We start from the raw sequence: 13,769 nt of genomic DNA on the forward strand, positions 1-13,769 counted from the left end.
GTTCATTGCTAGCATACAGAAATACAGTTGATTTTCATATATTTGCCTTGTAACCTGCAACATTGCTGAACTCATTTGTTAATGAGTTTATTTCTTGGGACTTTTTAAACATAAGAACCCTGGTGAACAGAGATAGTTTTATTTCCTCCTTTACAGCCTGGCCGCATTTTCTTGCCTAATTTCCCCAACTAGACCCTCCAGTACACTGTTGGATAGAATTGGTGAGAGTGGATATTGATTTTCTTGTGTCCGAACGTGGGGGGAATGCAGTCAGTCTTTTCTTGTTTAGTATGATGTTAGTTGTGGATTTTTTGCAGATACTTTTTAATCAAGTTGAGGAAGTTCTCTTCTGTTTCTACACTATGGGGTGTTTTTAATTATGAAGAGGTGTTGGATTTTTAAGAAATGTTTCTTGTGGACCTACTAATAAACAGCTTGTCCAGAAGCTTTTATACCTACATATCATCTCCCTCGCCTGTTTCTCCATCCTTTTCTCACAAGCACACAGGATCACGTGAAAGCAAACCAGATACAGCATATTAAAAACTTGCCAAAAGAGGGTTGAAAGAATAGTCAAGACCTCTTGATTCGAGTTATCCTTGTATGTGGTTGCTCTTTACTGGGGGGGGCAAATAGAAGTCAACTATTAATGGTTTTACGAGGACAGAAGGTAACTACGATGTGTATATTCCCTAATTTTCTCTTCCCATTACTCACTCTAGATGGAAAATATTAATACCAAAGGAGAGGCATGTGCAAGAAGTGAAGTATAGTGAGGGGGTGTGTGTCTGAAATGAAACAGAAATATAAACAAAACTTTATTTACACAAGAAATGTGGGTAAAAAAGAAAGAAAGTAAAATGTATTTACCCAGCCCTTTCTGATATGAGCATCTGCCTTTTTTTTTTTAAGATTTTATTTATTTATTCATGACAGATACACAGAGGGGAGAAAGAGAGGCAGAGACACAGGCAGAGGGAGAAGCAGGCTCCATGCAGGGAGCTCGACATGGGACTCGATCCTGGGTCTCCAGGATCTGGCCCTGGGCTGAAGGCGGCGCTAAACTTCTGAGCCACCCAGGCTGCCCGAGCATCTGCATTTTGAAAATAAATTTCTGACTCATCTTCTCAGGCCTGTCCTGTGACTTTTTCTATTTCAGGAGTCTGGCTGGTGACCATCTTGCCCGCCTCTTTCACATGCGTCAGCTATCTGTTCCACATATTGGCCTGTTACAGGTAGGAGGGCCCTGGGAGTCATTTGTGTGTCTTCAGCCAGAATTTTCTAAAAATTCCTGAGCAGTGACAGCAGTGCCCAAATTGGAACCAGAAATGTATATGTGGCCCAGGAACAGCCACATCTATTGGTAGTAGGACAGAAAACCCCAAACCAAAACACTGCTGATTTGAACTTCTACTATAAACTTGACATTGTGCTTAGACTCTTGATTTTAAGGGGCTTCTGGGTGGCATGGTTGGTTAAGCAGCCACCTCTTGGTTTCAGCTCAGGTCACAATCTCAGGGTCCTGGCATTGAGCCCTGCATCACATCTGGCTTCCCACTCAGGGGGGCATCTGCTTCTCTCCTTCTCCCTCTCCCTCTGCTCCTTCCCTAGTGAGCATGCTCTCTTTTTCTCTCTCAAATTAATCAATCAATCAATCAATCAATCAATCTTTAAAAAAGATAATCTTTTGATTTTCACCATAACCCTGAGAGGTAATTTTGTCTCTGTTTTTTCAGCTGAAAAGATTGAGACTCAACAAAATAACTCACCTAAGCCATTAGCAGCTGGCCATGTCTTCTGCCCTGAGAGGCCTTATTGCTTCTTGTACACTAAGCATCTCTTTTGAGTGTCAGACCTGCTCTGGTCTCCAGGACTAACCACACTGAGTTCCCAGCAGGTACATCTGGCTCAAGGGAGCATAAAAGGAGAGCAGGTCAAGGACACCAGGTGCATCAGTCTCTAGAAGAGCAGAGCAGGAGGAGGGGATGGCCTTCAATATGAAGTGAGCATTTCATGCAGATAGTTGAATTTTAGGTAACTGCCCTCCTCTCTCTCTCTATCTCCCTTTCCCTCTCCCTCCCCCCCCTCGTCTGTTCCTCCCTTGTCCCCCCTAAGTCTCTAGCTCACATGCAGTCACAGAAAGCCTAGGGCCAACTCCTACCCTTCCAAAGTATCCTGCCTCACATCCTTACTATCTGGCTGCCCAAGGATGGATCTTTTGCAGTAAGGACTCTCCTGGCACGAAGAGGCCCCAGCTCTCCATAACAGCCCTAGCTTGCTGCCTCTCTCTGCTTTCTTCTCCCCGGACCCCAGGGGTGGACCGGACACTGGCGCTCCCCCCTGCCCTGCCTCATGTGAGGATATCCCTACTCCTTCCTTCATTGGCCTGACAGTGCCTGGGAGATTATCAGTGAGACATTGGACCACAACCAGTCACAACCACCTTTTAGAGCTGGCTGCATTGACATGGATGGAGGGCACAGGGAAGAGAAGGTACCTGTAGCAGGGAAGCCTTATTCTTGCCCAGGCTGGCCCCTCCCTCCCATACCTGTCACTGAGGACTGATGATCCTTGCCCTGTTGGCTTTACAGGACCATGGGACAAAGGAAAGAGTGGATAAGAAAAACCTACAGCTGGACAGCACTAGTACTGTGCCAGTATTTTTATTTTTCTTAGAATTATTCCAACCTATATGCAGTCTCTTTTTATTTTTTTAAAGATTTTATTTATTTGTTCATGAGAGACACAGAAAGAGAGAGGTAGAGACATAGGCAGAGGGAAAAGCAGGCCCCCTGCAGGGAGCCCGAGCCGGGTCTCGATTCCAGGTCTCTAGGATCACCCCCTGAGCCAAAGGCAGATGCTCAACCACTGAGCCATCCAGGTATCCCTGCAGTCTCTTTTTAAAAAATGTTATAAAAATATTTAGTGTAAAATTTTTCTCTCAGTCAGACCCCAATTTGTTGCCTTAGAGCTAAACATTATTCATTTTCTGCGTCCTTCCAAAAATTTTCTGTACATCATGCAAATATATCTGTATGTTTGTATTCCTGGTGGCATACTCCACTCCAGTCCTGCTGAGCTGAAACATAATGAAAACCATAGATGCAATTTTGGATTTTCTAATAGACATTTGTAAAAAGTGAAAAAGGGGTGAAGATAATTTAATAATATATTTTAGTTAATCCAACATAGCCCCAAACCATCATTTCATCATGTAATAAGTATACAAACTATTTATGAGATATTCATATCCTTCATTTCATACTAAGTCTTCCCAATGTAGTGGTCATAAAATTGCAAAACATCCTGGAAAATGCTAGATATAGGATGTTAGGGAAAAAAGCAGCACACAGATGTGAACGTGGACCATGAACATAGCCATCACCAACCTAATCTTTACACAAGGGGCCAGGCCGAGACTAGCACAGGGGAAGGCATGTGGAGGCTTGCAGGGGTGCTGGGAGTATGAGGGGCTCTGGTACCTTTTTCAGTTTCCTTTATGTTGTTATAAGGTGGATTTATCATTAAAAACGGTTTTCCATTATTACCTGTTTTGAAATATTATTACATAAGTAATACATATTCATCACAGAAAAAAAAGAAAATATAGCAAATTGAAGAAAATAAAAGCCACATATAGAGTCTCAATGATCACATTCAGTCATCATGAAGACTGGGTAACTACATATTATTTTTACAAAATATGTTAAGATTTTTAAATCATCAGGGAAATGCGTGGCCATGTTAAGACCACAATGAGGCATCACCTCACATCTGTTAGAATGGCTAGTATCCGAACCACAAGAAGTAACAAGCATTGGCAAGAATGTGGAGAAAAAGGAGTAAGCCCTGCTGGTGGGGATATATATTGGTGCAGCCACTGTGGGAAATGGTCTGGAGGTTCCTCAAAAAAAATAAAAATAAAAATAGAACTACCAGATGGTCTAGCAATTTCATTTCTGGGTATTGATCAGAGGAAAACAAAAAACACTATTTCGAAAAGATATTTGCACCCATCCATGTTTACTACCATGTTATTTACAATATTCAAGATATGGAAACAACTTAAGTGTCCATTGAGGGATGAATAGGCTAAAGGATGTCACACACACACACACACACACACACACACACACACAGAGTGGAATACTATTCAGACATAAAAATGAATGAAATCTTGCCTTTTGCAGAACATGGATGGACCTTAAAAGGCATTATACTTCATGAAGAAAATTAGACAGAGAAAGACAAATACTGTATGATCTTACTTACATGTGGAATCTAAAAAAATAAAAAAAAACAAGCTCACAGGTAAAAAGAACAGATTTGAGGTTGTGAGAGGTGGAGGTGGCAGGTGGGTGTAGGTGAAGGAAGCCAAAAGGTATAAGCTTCCAGTTATAAAATAAATGTCATGGGATGTCATATTCAGCATGGTGACTATAGATAATAGTACTGTACCACATATTTGAAAGTTACTGATGTAGCTCTTAACAGCTCCCCTCACAAGAAAAACAAACTTGTAACTATGCGAGGTGATGGATGGTAAGTAGACTCATTGTGGTGACCATTTTGCAATATACACAAATATAAAATCATTATGTTGTACATCTGAAACTTTATGTATTATATCAACTATATCTCAATTTAAAAAGTACTTTAAAATATTTTTAAGACTCATGAGAACTGTCTCACGAGCTATGGTCAATACAGGGAAGCCGAGCTGGCCACCATCTCCTTCCACAGGCTTTTCTGTTTACATCTGTTGAGTCCTAAGTACATAAGGAGCCATGGTTATGAACAACACTAATTTCCTACTTTTTCTCTAGAAAGCACATGAAGAGGTTGTGGGCAGGAAATAAACACTTTCTTCCTTCGAAGTTCCATAATCCTTCCTCAGCAGAGAGTGTGGTAAGTCCTCAGAGGCCTCTCTCTGCTCTGAAACTAAGTGATCGGCCGAGTCCTGCTCTCCTGCTTCTGGGACAGGAGCAGCATCCTGGGGTAGGGAGAGCCCTGGACTGGGAGTCCAGAGGCCTCATTTCTAGTCTGTTCTGCTGATGGGTGACTCAGGATAGTCACTATCCCCATCTGGCCCTTGGTTTCCTCATCTGTAAAATGAAGACCATCATGACACCTGAACCTCAGATGAGGCAGGGATGTGGGACCCGTGTGTTACAGGTGATCAGTGTTTTCTTCCTTCTGAAACCCCTTTTTCTTTTTAAATCTCAGGTGGCCATTGCAAGATACTCTGGCTGGCAAATAGCCTATATTCTGTGGGGTAAGTGCCATCATGTGACCTATTCAACTCAGCACCCATTCCACAGGCACCTGCAGAGTCCTGGCTGCGTGTAGTAAGAAGAGAAGTGAGGAAGAAGCAGCCCTTGTTCTTCCTCCTTCTGGAATGAGAGAGAATCCCACTCTCACATAGCTATCATTACCTCCTGCCCTAAGTCCATGGGCTGGAAATGCTAAAGGCAGTGGTGATATAGAGAAGGAGGTGACTCTCCATATCCAGGACAGGACACAAATGCTTTCTAGTGGACTTGACATTTGAATGGCATCTGGCAGGAGGTGCAGAGAAGGTCAGCAGGAAGACAGCAATGCCAAGCAGAAGAAACAGCATAAATGAAAATGCCAGACCTTTGGTGGGAAGAGGTTAGAGGGGGAACTTCAGGGAGGGGCATGTATGACAGGTCAAAAAGGGCCTCGAATGACCGTGGGTTCCCTTGGCCCACAGGTTACCTCATCATCCACGTGGTACAGAGCCTATGCGGCATGCTGATCATGTACGGCCTGGTGTTGCCTATCATCCACAACCAGGGCCTGGAGATGCTCCAAGGACTGGGCATTGGGACGTAAGTGCTGGGTGGGTTCCCTGTCAACTCCCAGGGTCTAGGAGTTGGTGGACCCTTGAAGCTCCTGTTCAGATTGATCCTTCCCTGTTGGGTTCTCACCAATTCCTGGACCCTTGCTCTCAACTCTGACCCAAGGATGGGCCAGACTAGCAACTCATCACAATGGGCACCATACAGTCGACACTGTTCACTGGGGCACTCACAATTGTGTCGGGGGGCGGATAGGCATATGTCCATTTTATAGCTGGGAAGATTGAAGTTCAGGGAGGTGACCTAAGAGTCACAGCAGTGTAGTGGAAGAAGAGAGGGAATCTGAGCTTAGGTTCTAGATCAGCTGTGTGACCTTGGGTAAATTGCTTCTCTGAGCCTCAGTTTACCCAGATAGAAGATAAAAGTGAAGGCTGACTTTTCAGTAAAAGACAGAATTACTGAGAATTCACTATGCACCTTTTCTCTTAAGAACCCTTTGAAGGTTAGATCTCATGTTAACACCCATTTTTCAGACAAAGAAAGAGAGGCACAGAAGGCTAACTGATTTGTCCAAGGAGGGGAAGAGGCAGGGTTGGGAGCTAGCAATCTGAAGCCAAGGCCCCACTTAACTGCCATCCCACACTGCTGCTCAGGGAATGCAAATACAGGATGTGGCCCTCTCTGGGAACTCCCTGATCTGAGCTTCTTGGTTCCATTCTCCTCTAGAGCCACGTGGGAGGCTGGGCAGAGCCTGTCCGTCCATTCTCAGGGCCTTCATGAACTCTTTAAAAAACTCCATGCTTTTCTTTGATTTCCATGCTGTTAAACATGCATCTCAGCTGCCACTCGTGGACAAAAGGACTTAATTAAATCCTGGAGTTCTGGTCTGGAGCCAAGACCTGACTGTGTGGCTTTGAGAAAGTCATCTCCCCTTCATGAGCCTCAATTATTTTTCTTTTTCTTCTTCTCCTTCTCCTTCTTCTTCTTCTTCTTCTTCTTCTTCTTCTTCTTCTTCTTCTTCTTCTTCTTCTTCTTCTTCTTCTTCCTCTTCTTCTTTTCTTCTTCTTCTTCCTCCTCCTCTTCCTCCTCCTCTTCTTTCTTTCTTTCTTTCTTTCTTTCTTTCTTTCTTTCTTTCTTTTTCTTTCTTTCTTTCTTTCTTTCTTTCTTTCTTTCTTTCTTTCTTTCTTTCTTTCTCTTTCTTCTTCTTCTTCTTCTTCTTTTTCTTCTTCTTCTTTGATTTTATTTATTTATTAAAGAGAGAGAGAGAGTGCACAAGCAAGGGGGAAGGGCAGAGGGAGAAAGAGAAACAGACTTCCCACTGAACAGGGAGCCCAATGTGGAACTCCATCCCAGGACCTGGGATCATGACCTCAGCCAAAGGCAAATGGTTAACCAACTGAGCCACCCAGGCACCCAAGCCTCAATTTTCTCAACAATAGGTGGGAAAATACTTTGGAGGCCTACAGCACAGACCTGAGCTACTTTTGTTCCCAGTGGACTGTCCCATCTCTGTCCTATCACTGGCCATTGGAGCAGTGCTTGGACAAGGCCACCTGAGGACGGTCTTTGCCCTGTGTTGCAGCCTCACCATATCCATCGTCTTGGGTATCATGATCCTGCAGGTGTGGATCGCCTCCAGCTTCTTCCTGCAGCCAAAGATGAGTGCGGCTGACAAGCAGAAGCCCTTGGCACTCGACAACCGGTGAGGGCAAAGGAAGGAATGGGGATTGGAGGCTTTGGCTTCAGCAGTCTCTAGTTCCTTCCTCTTCACCTTTGGCAGAATCCTGGGTAGTCTGTACCCTCTCTGACAGGGTGAGGGGCCATGCTTTGAGAGTGGGCTCTGAAACCCAACTCCTGGGTCCAAATCCTGGCTGCACCCCTTATGAGCTATGAGATCCTAGGTGACCATTCCAAATACTCATCAAGTGCAATTTGCTCCTTTTACAAATAATTGTGCACCTCAAAGAGGTATCCTGAGAATGAAATGTGTTTAAGTATGAACTTAGAACAACAGTGCCTGGCCCATGGGGACCCTTTGTGATTCACTCATTCAAAGTCCAGGCACTAAGGATACAGAGATATCCCCATATGACCCTCTTGAGGAAGCTCTTGGGCCACAGGAGCCAGTAGACACAGATGTGGGGACAGTAGACTCCAGAGGGGGTGAAAGCCTCACAAGAGTGACCCGGGTACTGGAGAAAGAGAGGCAGGAATGGTTCATTCAGCTGCACATGGAATGTTGGAGCTGTAGTCCATAGGGTGGTGGGGTTCCTACAGGTGGCTCTGAGGAGAGGGTGTGGCTGGCAGCCCTCACTCTGCAGATGCAGGCAGGCAGCCTCAAAGGGCAAGGCAGATGGAGAGAACAGTGATAATCCAATATGGTGACCATGCACTGGCCTTGGATGAAGAGGGGCAGAGAGAGTGCACAAAGGGATGACCCCAAAAATGGCCCCTCTCAGAAGTGGCCCAGAAAACCAGGATGCTGAGTTCAGGCTTCATCCCCTAGGCAACAGGAAACCACATGATCCAGTGGTCATTCAGGAAATTCCATTTGGAGGACTTGGAGCAGTTCCAGCTGGGGCAGGTCATTGTTACTACAGACGGTGGGAAAGCCACAACCTCTGCTGTAACCACGATGTCAGCTACGGCCACATGAGATTTGTACAGGAAACCTCAAAACCCAAAGAGCCCATGAAATATGACAGCCACTACTGACATTGACCCTGCAATGGGCTCAGTGCCTTCTATGATGTACTGGGCCAGTGCCCATACCAGTGCTGTGTGGCAGGGACAATCAAGATCACATAGCTAGGAGATGGGAGCTGCAGGATTTGACCATAGGCCTGGAGCCCTGAGCCAGCCTGCCTAGCCACCTCCTCATACTGAAAGGGTGCAGCCCCTCTGTCTCCTTCTGTTTGCAGGAGAGTGTTCCATAACTTCAACTACTTTCTGTTCTTCTACAACGTGCTGCTGGGACTGGGCGCCTGCCTCTCCAGGCTGCTCATCAGCTGCATCCTGGGCACGTGGCTGATCGCGCGTATCGACAGGACCATCATGCAGAATGGCTATGAGGGGGCAGACATGGGTAAGTGGCTGGTCCCCCAGTGGCCGCTCATTGAGTCAGGGTGAGGTGCGGGGGGTGGGAGGTGGGGGGCTGCTGGTCTTGCAGCTTTATGGAAGCTGCCTGCAGGTTGGGTACCAGAGGCCTGGCCTTCACACTCTTCATTCTGCTCAGAGCTCTGCTTCTCATGGAAGTTGTAACACTGAGCAGAAAAAAACATTCGGCCTAATGGTCAAAAGAGAATTCAGGCTAGTAAATGGCTGCGTATTTGAAGGCCTCTGAGGTATCATGGAGAGCAGCAAGAAGTACTAGAATTCCATCTCAACAGTTAGAAAGTAATTGTTTTATGAATGCACAGCTCTGAAAATTTTGAGAAAGAACATATCTCAGAATTACTGGTGTCATTAGTTGGAAATTTAGTTAAGAAAATGGTCTGTTCAGTTGAAAGACTCCAAAATCAAGCCACTTCTACAGAGCAAAAAATCATTTTTGTTTTATATCTGACCTGTGTCCATTCATTCACTCATCCATTCATTGTGTGACTGGAAGCCTCTGCGTATTGGCCACGGCACTCCTCCTGATTTCAGCCGCAAGCTCCCCATAAAATGGATAGATTAGAATGCTATCGTAAGAACCCTTAAGAGCTTAAGAGCTCTTTATACCTAATTTTCTAGATTCTCAGTGAAAACATGGGCACCGTTTAGGAACAAGGTGACACTGCAATTCTGTTATCGAAAGCACAGGTGTCGAGCATCCTGGGACACAGGGCATACTGCACGGCCTGACTCGCCTTCTGCATTTCAGGATTCAATGCCTGGATCGGCATGCTCTATGTGGATCATTATCATACCAACCCTGTGCTTGTCAGCTTTTGTAACATCCTGATCATAGGGCACAGGGAGAGGAGGCTGCAGCGAGCCATCAAATACTGGTACCTAAATCAGTCAGCAGGTAAGGCTCCTGTTCGAACCTATGCTGGGGCTGGATGGTAGGAAACAAGTACCCTAAGGTTTCTCTGGGATCCCGGAGATGTCCCAGCTTCCCCCTTCCCTGCCTACCTTCCTCCATACTCCATGCCCTGGGGAACCTTCTACCTAGGAGAACAGGATGCACAGCTTGCAGCCACCCTGAGGCCTAGTGTTTCCGTCCTTCTAAGTGGATTCTTGTTCCCAGAAATGAGCTCTAGTTCTGCTGAGTCCTCCAGTCCATTTGTTTGAGATCCCACCTATATCCCAGACTTCAGGCCAGATGCCCTCCAAGATGGGGCTCAGTTCTGCTGGTCACCATCCCCTGCCCCTTCAAGGGTCTCTACTGTCTACTCCACCCCTCCCATCCCTATTACTCTGCTCTGCCTCCTGCTGGGAAACCCACCAATTGTCTCATGAGTATTAGTCTGGACTATGTTCCTCACTGTTCCCAACTGCAGATATCCGGTTCTGGGACAAACTCACAACCCTCCAGCCATCTTCACGTCTTGGTCCTGCTCCTTCTCTGGTACCTCACACCTAACAGTCAGCTTCCCCTAGAGCTTCTGAGAAGGACAGAGACAAGCTGACCCATCTCCCAAGTCTGTCTGCTCTGGTTCACTCCTAGGTCCCCGAATCTCAACCAGGTCCAGGACGCGGTGGCTCCTGCTGCAGACCCTGGTCAACAACCCCAGACTAGTCATGCTCAGAAAATCAAGACCAGGTCACGGCTCTCGGGAGTTTACCCAGATTCTGTTGACATGCTGACGGTAACCTCCAGCATTGCTGCAAGGCCATTCCAGGATGACTGCCCCACGACAAGGCCCAGGCTACCCAGCCTCTGTCCCCTGCAATGTTGATGGGATGCAGTCACTGTCCACTGTCCACAGCACCAGACACTCATGGGATGGCACCGGGGCTGAATTGAACCATGAAGTCTCAGGTCTAATAATCCACTCCCTTAGTAAAAAGATCGAGAACTAAAGAGAATTTCTGTTGAACAATCTTTTCTCAATAATGGTTTCCCCTATCTATGGTTAGGAGGCAGTGTTGGGGAGTTCTATGTGGGCAAACAGCTTAGACCACAGGATAGAACTTTGTATCACTGAAGAAGTTGGTAAAATGTCTACACCAGGAGAGCTTAACTGTTTGACACAGTTTTTCTCTGGAAGAAAATATGGCCTTAATCCAACAGCATTCTCACTGCTTCCCCCCTCCCAGGCCTTCTGGTGATAGGAGAGAAGGAACTCCATGTCCCCAGCCTCTGATCTGATAGGGTCAGCAGGCACACAGTAGGCTGTCCCTATCATGGCCACTGGGATGAGGAACAGATCAGAACTGATCTGGCCTTGGTCACAAAATAGATCTACAGATCTGACAAGGAGGGGCTCCCCTGGGAAAGCTGCCTATCTGCGGAGGCAGAGATGTGAGTGGGCTGGCATTTTAGTTGGGGGCAAAGGTGTGGGAGCAGGAGAGCCCCAGGCATGTTTGAGGAGGGGAGGCCTCTGGTATTCGCAGCGCAGGGCATCGGGGCCTGGTTAGACCACCTGGGGAGGCCCAGATGCCAGGCTGGGAAGCCTGGACATTTCTCTTTGTACAGCAGGCCCAGTACTGTACCCTGAGTCTTTGCACCCATGCATAATGTCTCTGATGGCTCAGGACTCATGCAGAGTGACCAAGGCCATCATGAAGCCTATGCAAATGCCAAGAGGACCTACCAATGGGCGAGGGAGGTCCCCATCCATCTCACCAGTCCCAGAGCCATTGAAATCCAGTAATCATTACTGAGCACTTACTGTAAACTTAGTCCTGTTGCTAGATGCGTTTGCCAGACTTCTTTTAATTTAACCTTCACAAGCTCTAAACTCTGTCATTCTGCTTTAGAAACTGAGACAACTGGGGTGAGATTGTTGGGATCCCTCACCACCACTTTTAGCTATGTGACGCCGACTATATGACTTTGCCTTTCTGTGCTGCTTTTTCCTTACGAATACACAGGGCAATGCTTGTAACACTCCAAATTATTTTGAGGATAAAATGAGTTAATACCCACAGACACTCCTTTTTTTTTTTTTTGTAGTGATCTTTATTTCTTTTTTTTTTGTATATTTTTTATTGGAGTTTGATTTGCCAGCATATAGCACAACACCCAGTGCTCATCCCGTCAAGTGCCCCCCTCAGTGCCCATTGCCCAGTCACCCCATCCCCCCGCTCACCTTCCTATCCACTACCCCTTGTCCGTTTCCCAGAGTTAGGAGTCTCTCATGTTCCCCACAGACACCCCTAAGCTAGTTCCTGCTACATCCTACACTCAATAAATATCGGTTATTGTTATTTGCAATCTTAATACTTCGTGGTGATGTGATTAATGTCTGTTTACCTCTTACGACGCTCTCAGCTGGGAGAAAAGAGTCTCCCCTGAGGTAGCTGCTACCCAAAGTACTGTCAGTTTTCCTCAGGACCTCTGCCCACCAGCCTTACTTGCTTCTAGACCTACTAGTAGACTTAGCCCCAGAAGTCATCTTGGCCAGCAAGGGAGAGTATGGGGGTCTGCCCATGGCCAAGCATATGGACCCTAAGCCTGGCAATTCAGAAGTCATTTGTGATCTATCAGGTGCCAACCAGGGAAGAGTGGCCTCTATATACCTGACAGGCTGGAGCCTCTAGGGAATGTCTTAAAAAGAATGATATAAGGAGGTGCAGAAATGCTGGAAATCCTAATGCATAGGTAGTGCAAATGTTTATGGAATGAGGCTCAGCTTTTGGCTTGAAAGGGACCTCACAAATCTTTGCCCTAGACATGATGCAAGCGGGGAAAGGAGCATGGAGGTCATGGGCAAAGCTCCCAGGAGGATTCTAATGTAAGTCAGGAGGAAACACGGAGTCCCTAGGTGGGGGGACTGAGACTGAAAAGTCCTGAGACTTAGTCCACTTGTGAATTATCTTCCTCTGGTCTTGTCCTTTCCACGTGCAAGGTTTGATTTCTTCACGTTTTTTCCTCTACTTCGTGCTGATGCAACTCCAGAGACCGACCTAGAAGACAAGTTCCTAAGGTTTGGCCAAGGGACGGCTCAGTAGTTAAACCTGATGGCTCAGTGGTTAAACCTAAGGTTTGGCCAAAAGAAACCTCAACAAGAGAAGCAGAAGATGTTTCCTCTTCCTTTAAAGCTGTGGAAAGCCCCCCGGGGTGGGGGGGCAGGCAGAGCGGGCCTGGAGAGTGTTATTTGTAGCCACTCAGATTTCCCTCGTTGCTATGCCTGTGAACTCTGAACCCCAGGAGCTCTGAGGGGCTGTCTCTGCTCCTGGCCCAGGTTGGTGATAGGCCATGTCCTCTGAGGAAGGAGGGCTTGGGGGGTCTCCTCCACTAGTGAGGGAGGGGCCCGGCCTGCTTCCTTTCTCCCGCATACAATAAGCTGGTGACCCTGCAGGATTTCTTGGTTCAAGAAGGATGTGAAAGTCTGTATCTCATTTAAATTAGCATTGGAAGTGAAAGAACTAAACCTTAATTCTCAGGCTGTTAAAAAAAAAAAAAAAAGGATTTTAATATATTAGTATTCAAACCCAGCGTTTACTATTTGCAACAAATAGATGTACCACACTAGGTAAACAGGCTTTGGGGAAGAGCAAGCAGGGTCACCTTCTCTTATCTTGGCCTTCAGAGGAGTCAGAAAAGGCTCAATGTTCTCCTGCACCTCAGACGGGGTAGCTGACCCGGTGCACTCTGAGGGTCCCGGCTGCTGGGGAACTCGGGAGTGTGGTCTGCCTCTGGGCTCTGCTGGGGACTTGGTGGCTGGCTAGAAGAGAGGGGTTACCTTGGGGGGCCTCCCCCAGGGTCATGGCCCACCCTGCCCACCCTGCCCTCATGGCACTGTGCTCCAAACACTGTGCTGAGTGCTTGGTCAGTCAACAGTACCCCATTTG

The 13,769-nt window shown here is 46.6% G+C and overlaps 1 protein-coding gene across 1 annotated transcript in view; it reads left to right on the forward strand.

The window, feature by feature from the left end:
• Positions 1–10,838, forward strand: part of LOC144322490 (stimulated by retinoic acid gene 6 protein-like) — a 49,110-nt gene extending 38,272 nt beyond the window's left edge. Inside the window, exons 11-18 of the mRNA XM_077912613.1 lie at positions 1,160–1,235; positions 4,827–4,908; positions 5,227–5,275; positions 5,735–5,852; positions 7,405–7,524; positions 8,744–8,907; positions 9,688–9,834; positions 10,477–10,838. Coding sequence (XP_077768739.1) covers positions 1,160–1,235; positions 4,827–4,908; positions 5,227–5,275; positions 5,735–5,852; positions 7,405–7,524; positions 8,744–8,907; positions 9,688–9,834; positions 10,477–10,616 — 896 coding nt within the window. The 3' untranslated portion in view covers positions 10,617–10,838. The remainder of the gene's footprint in view (positions 1–1,159; positions 1,236–4,826; positions 4,909–5,226; positions 5,276–5,734; positions 5,853–7,404; positions 7,525–8,743; positions 8,908–9,687; positions 9,835–10,476) is intronic.
• Positions 10,839–13,769: the final 2,931 nt, after the last annotated feature.

The sequence above is a fragment of the Canis aureus genome, chromosome 10 (genome assembly GCF_053574225.1).
Source record: "Canis aureus isolate CA01 chromosome 10, VMU_Caureus_v.1.0, whole genome shotgun sequence".
In the NCBI taxonomy this organism is placed as follows: domain Eukaryota; kingdom Metazoa; phylum Chordata; class Mammalia; order Carnivora; family Canidae; genus Canis; species Canis aureus.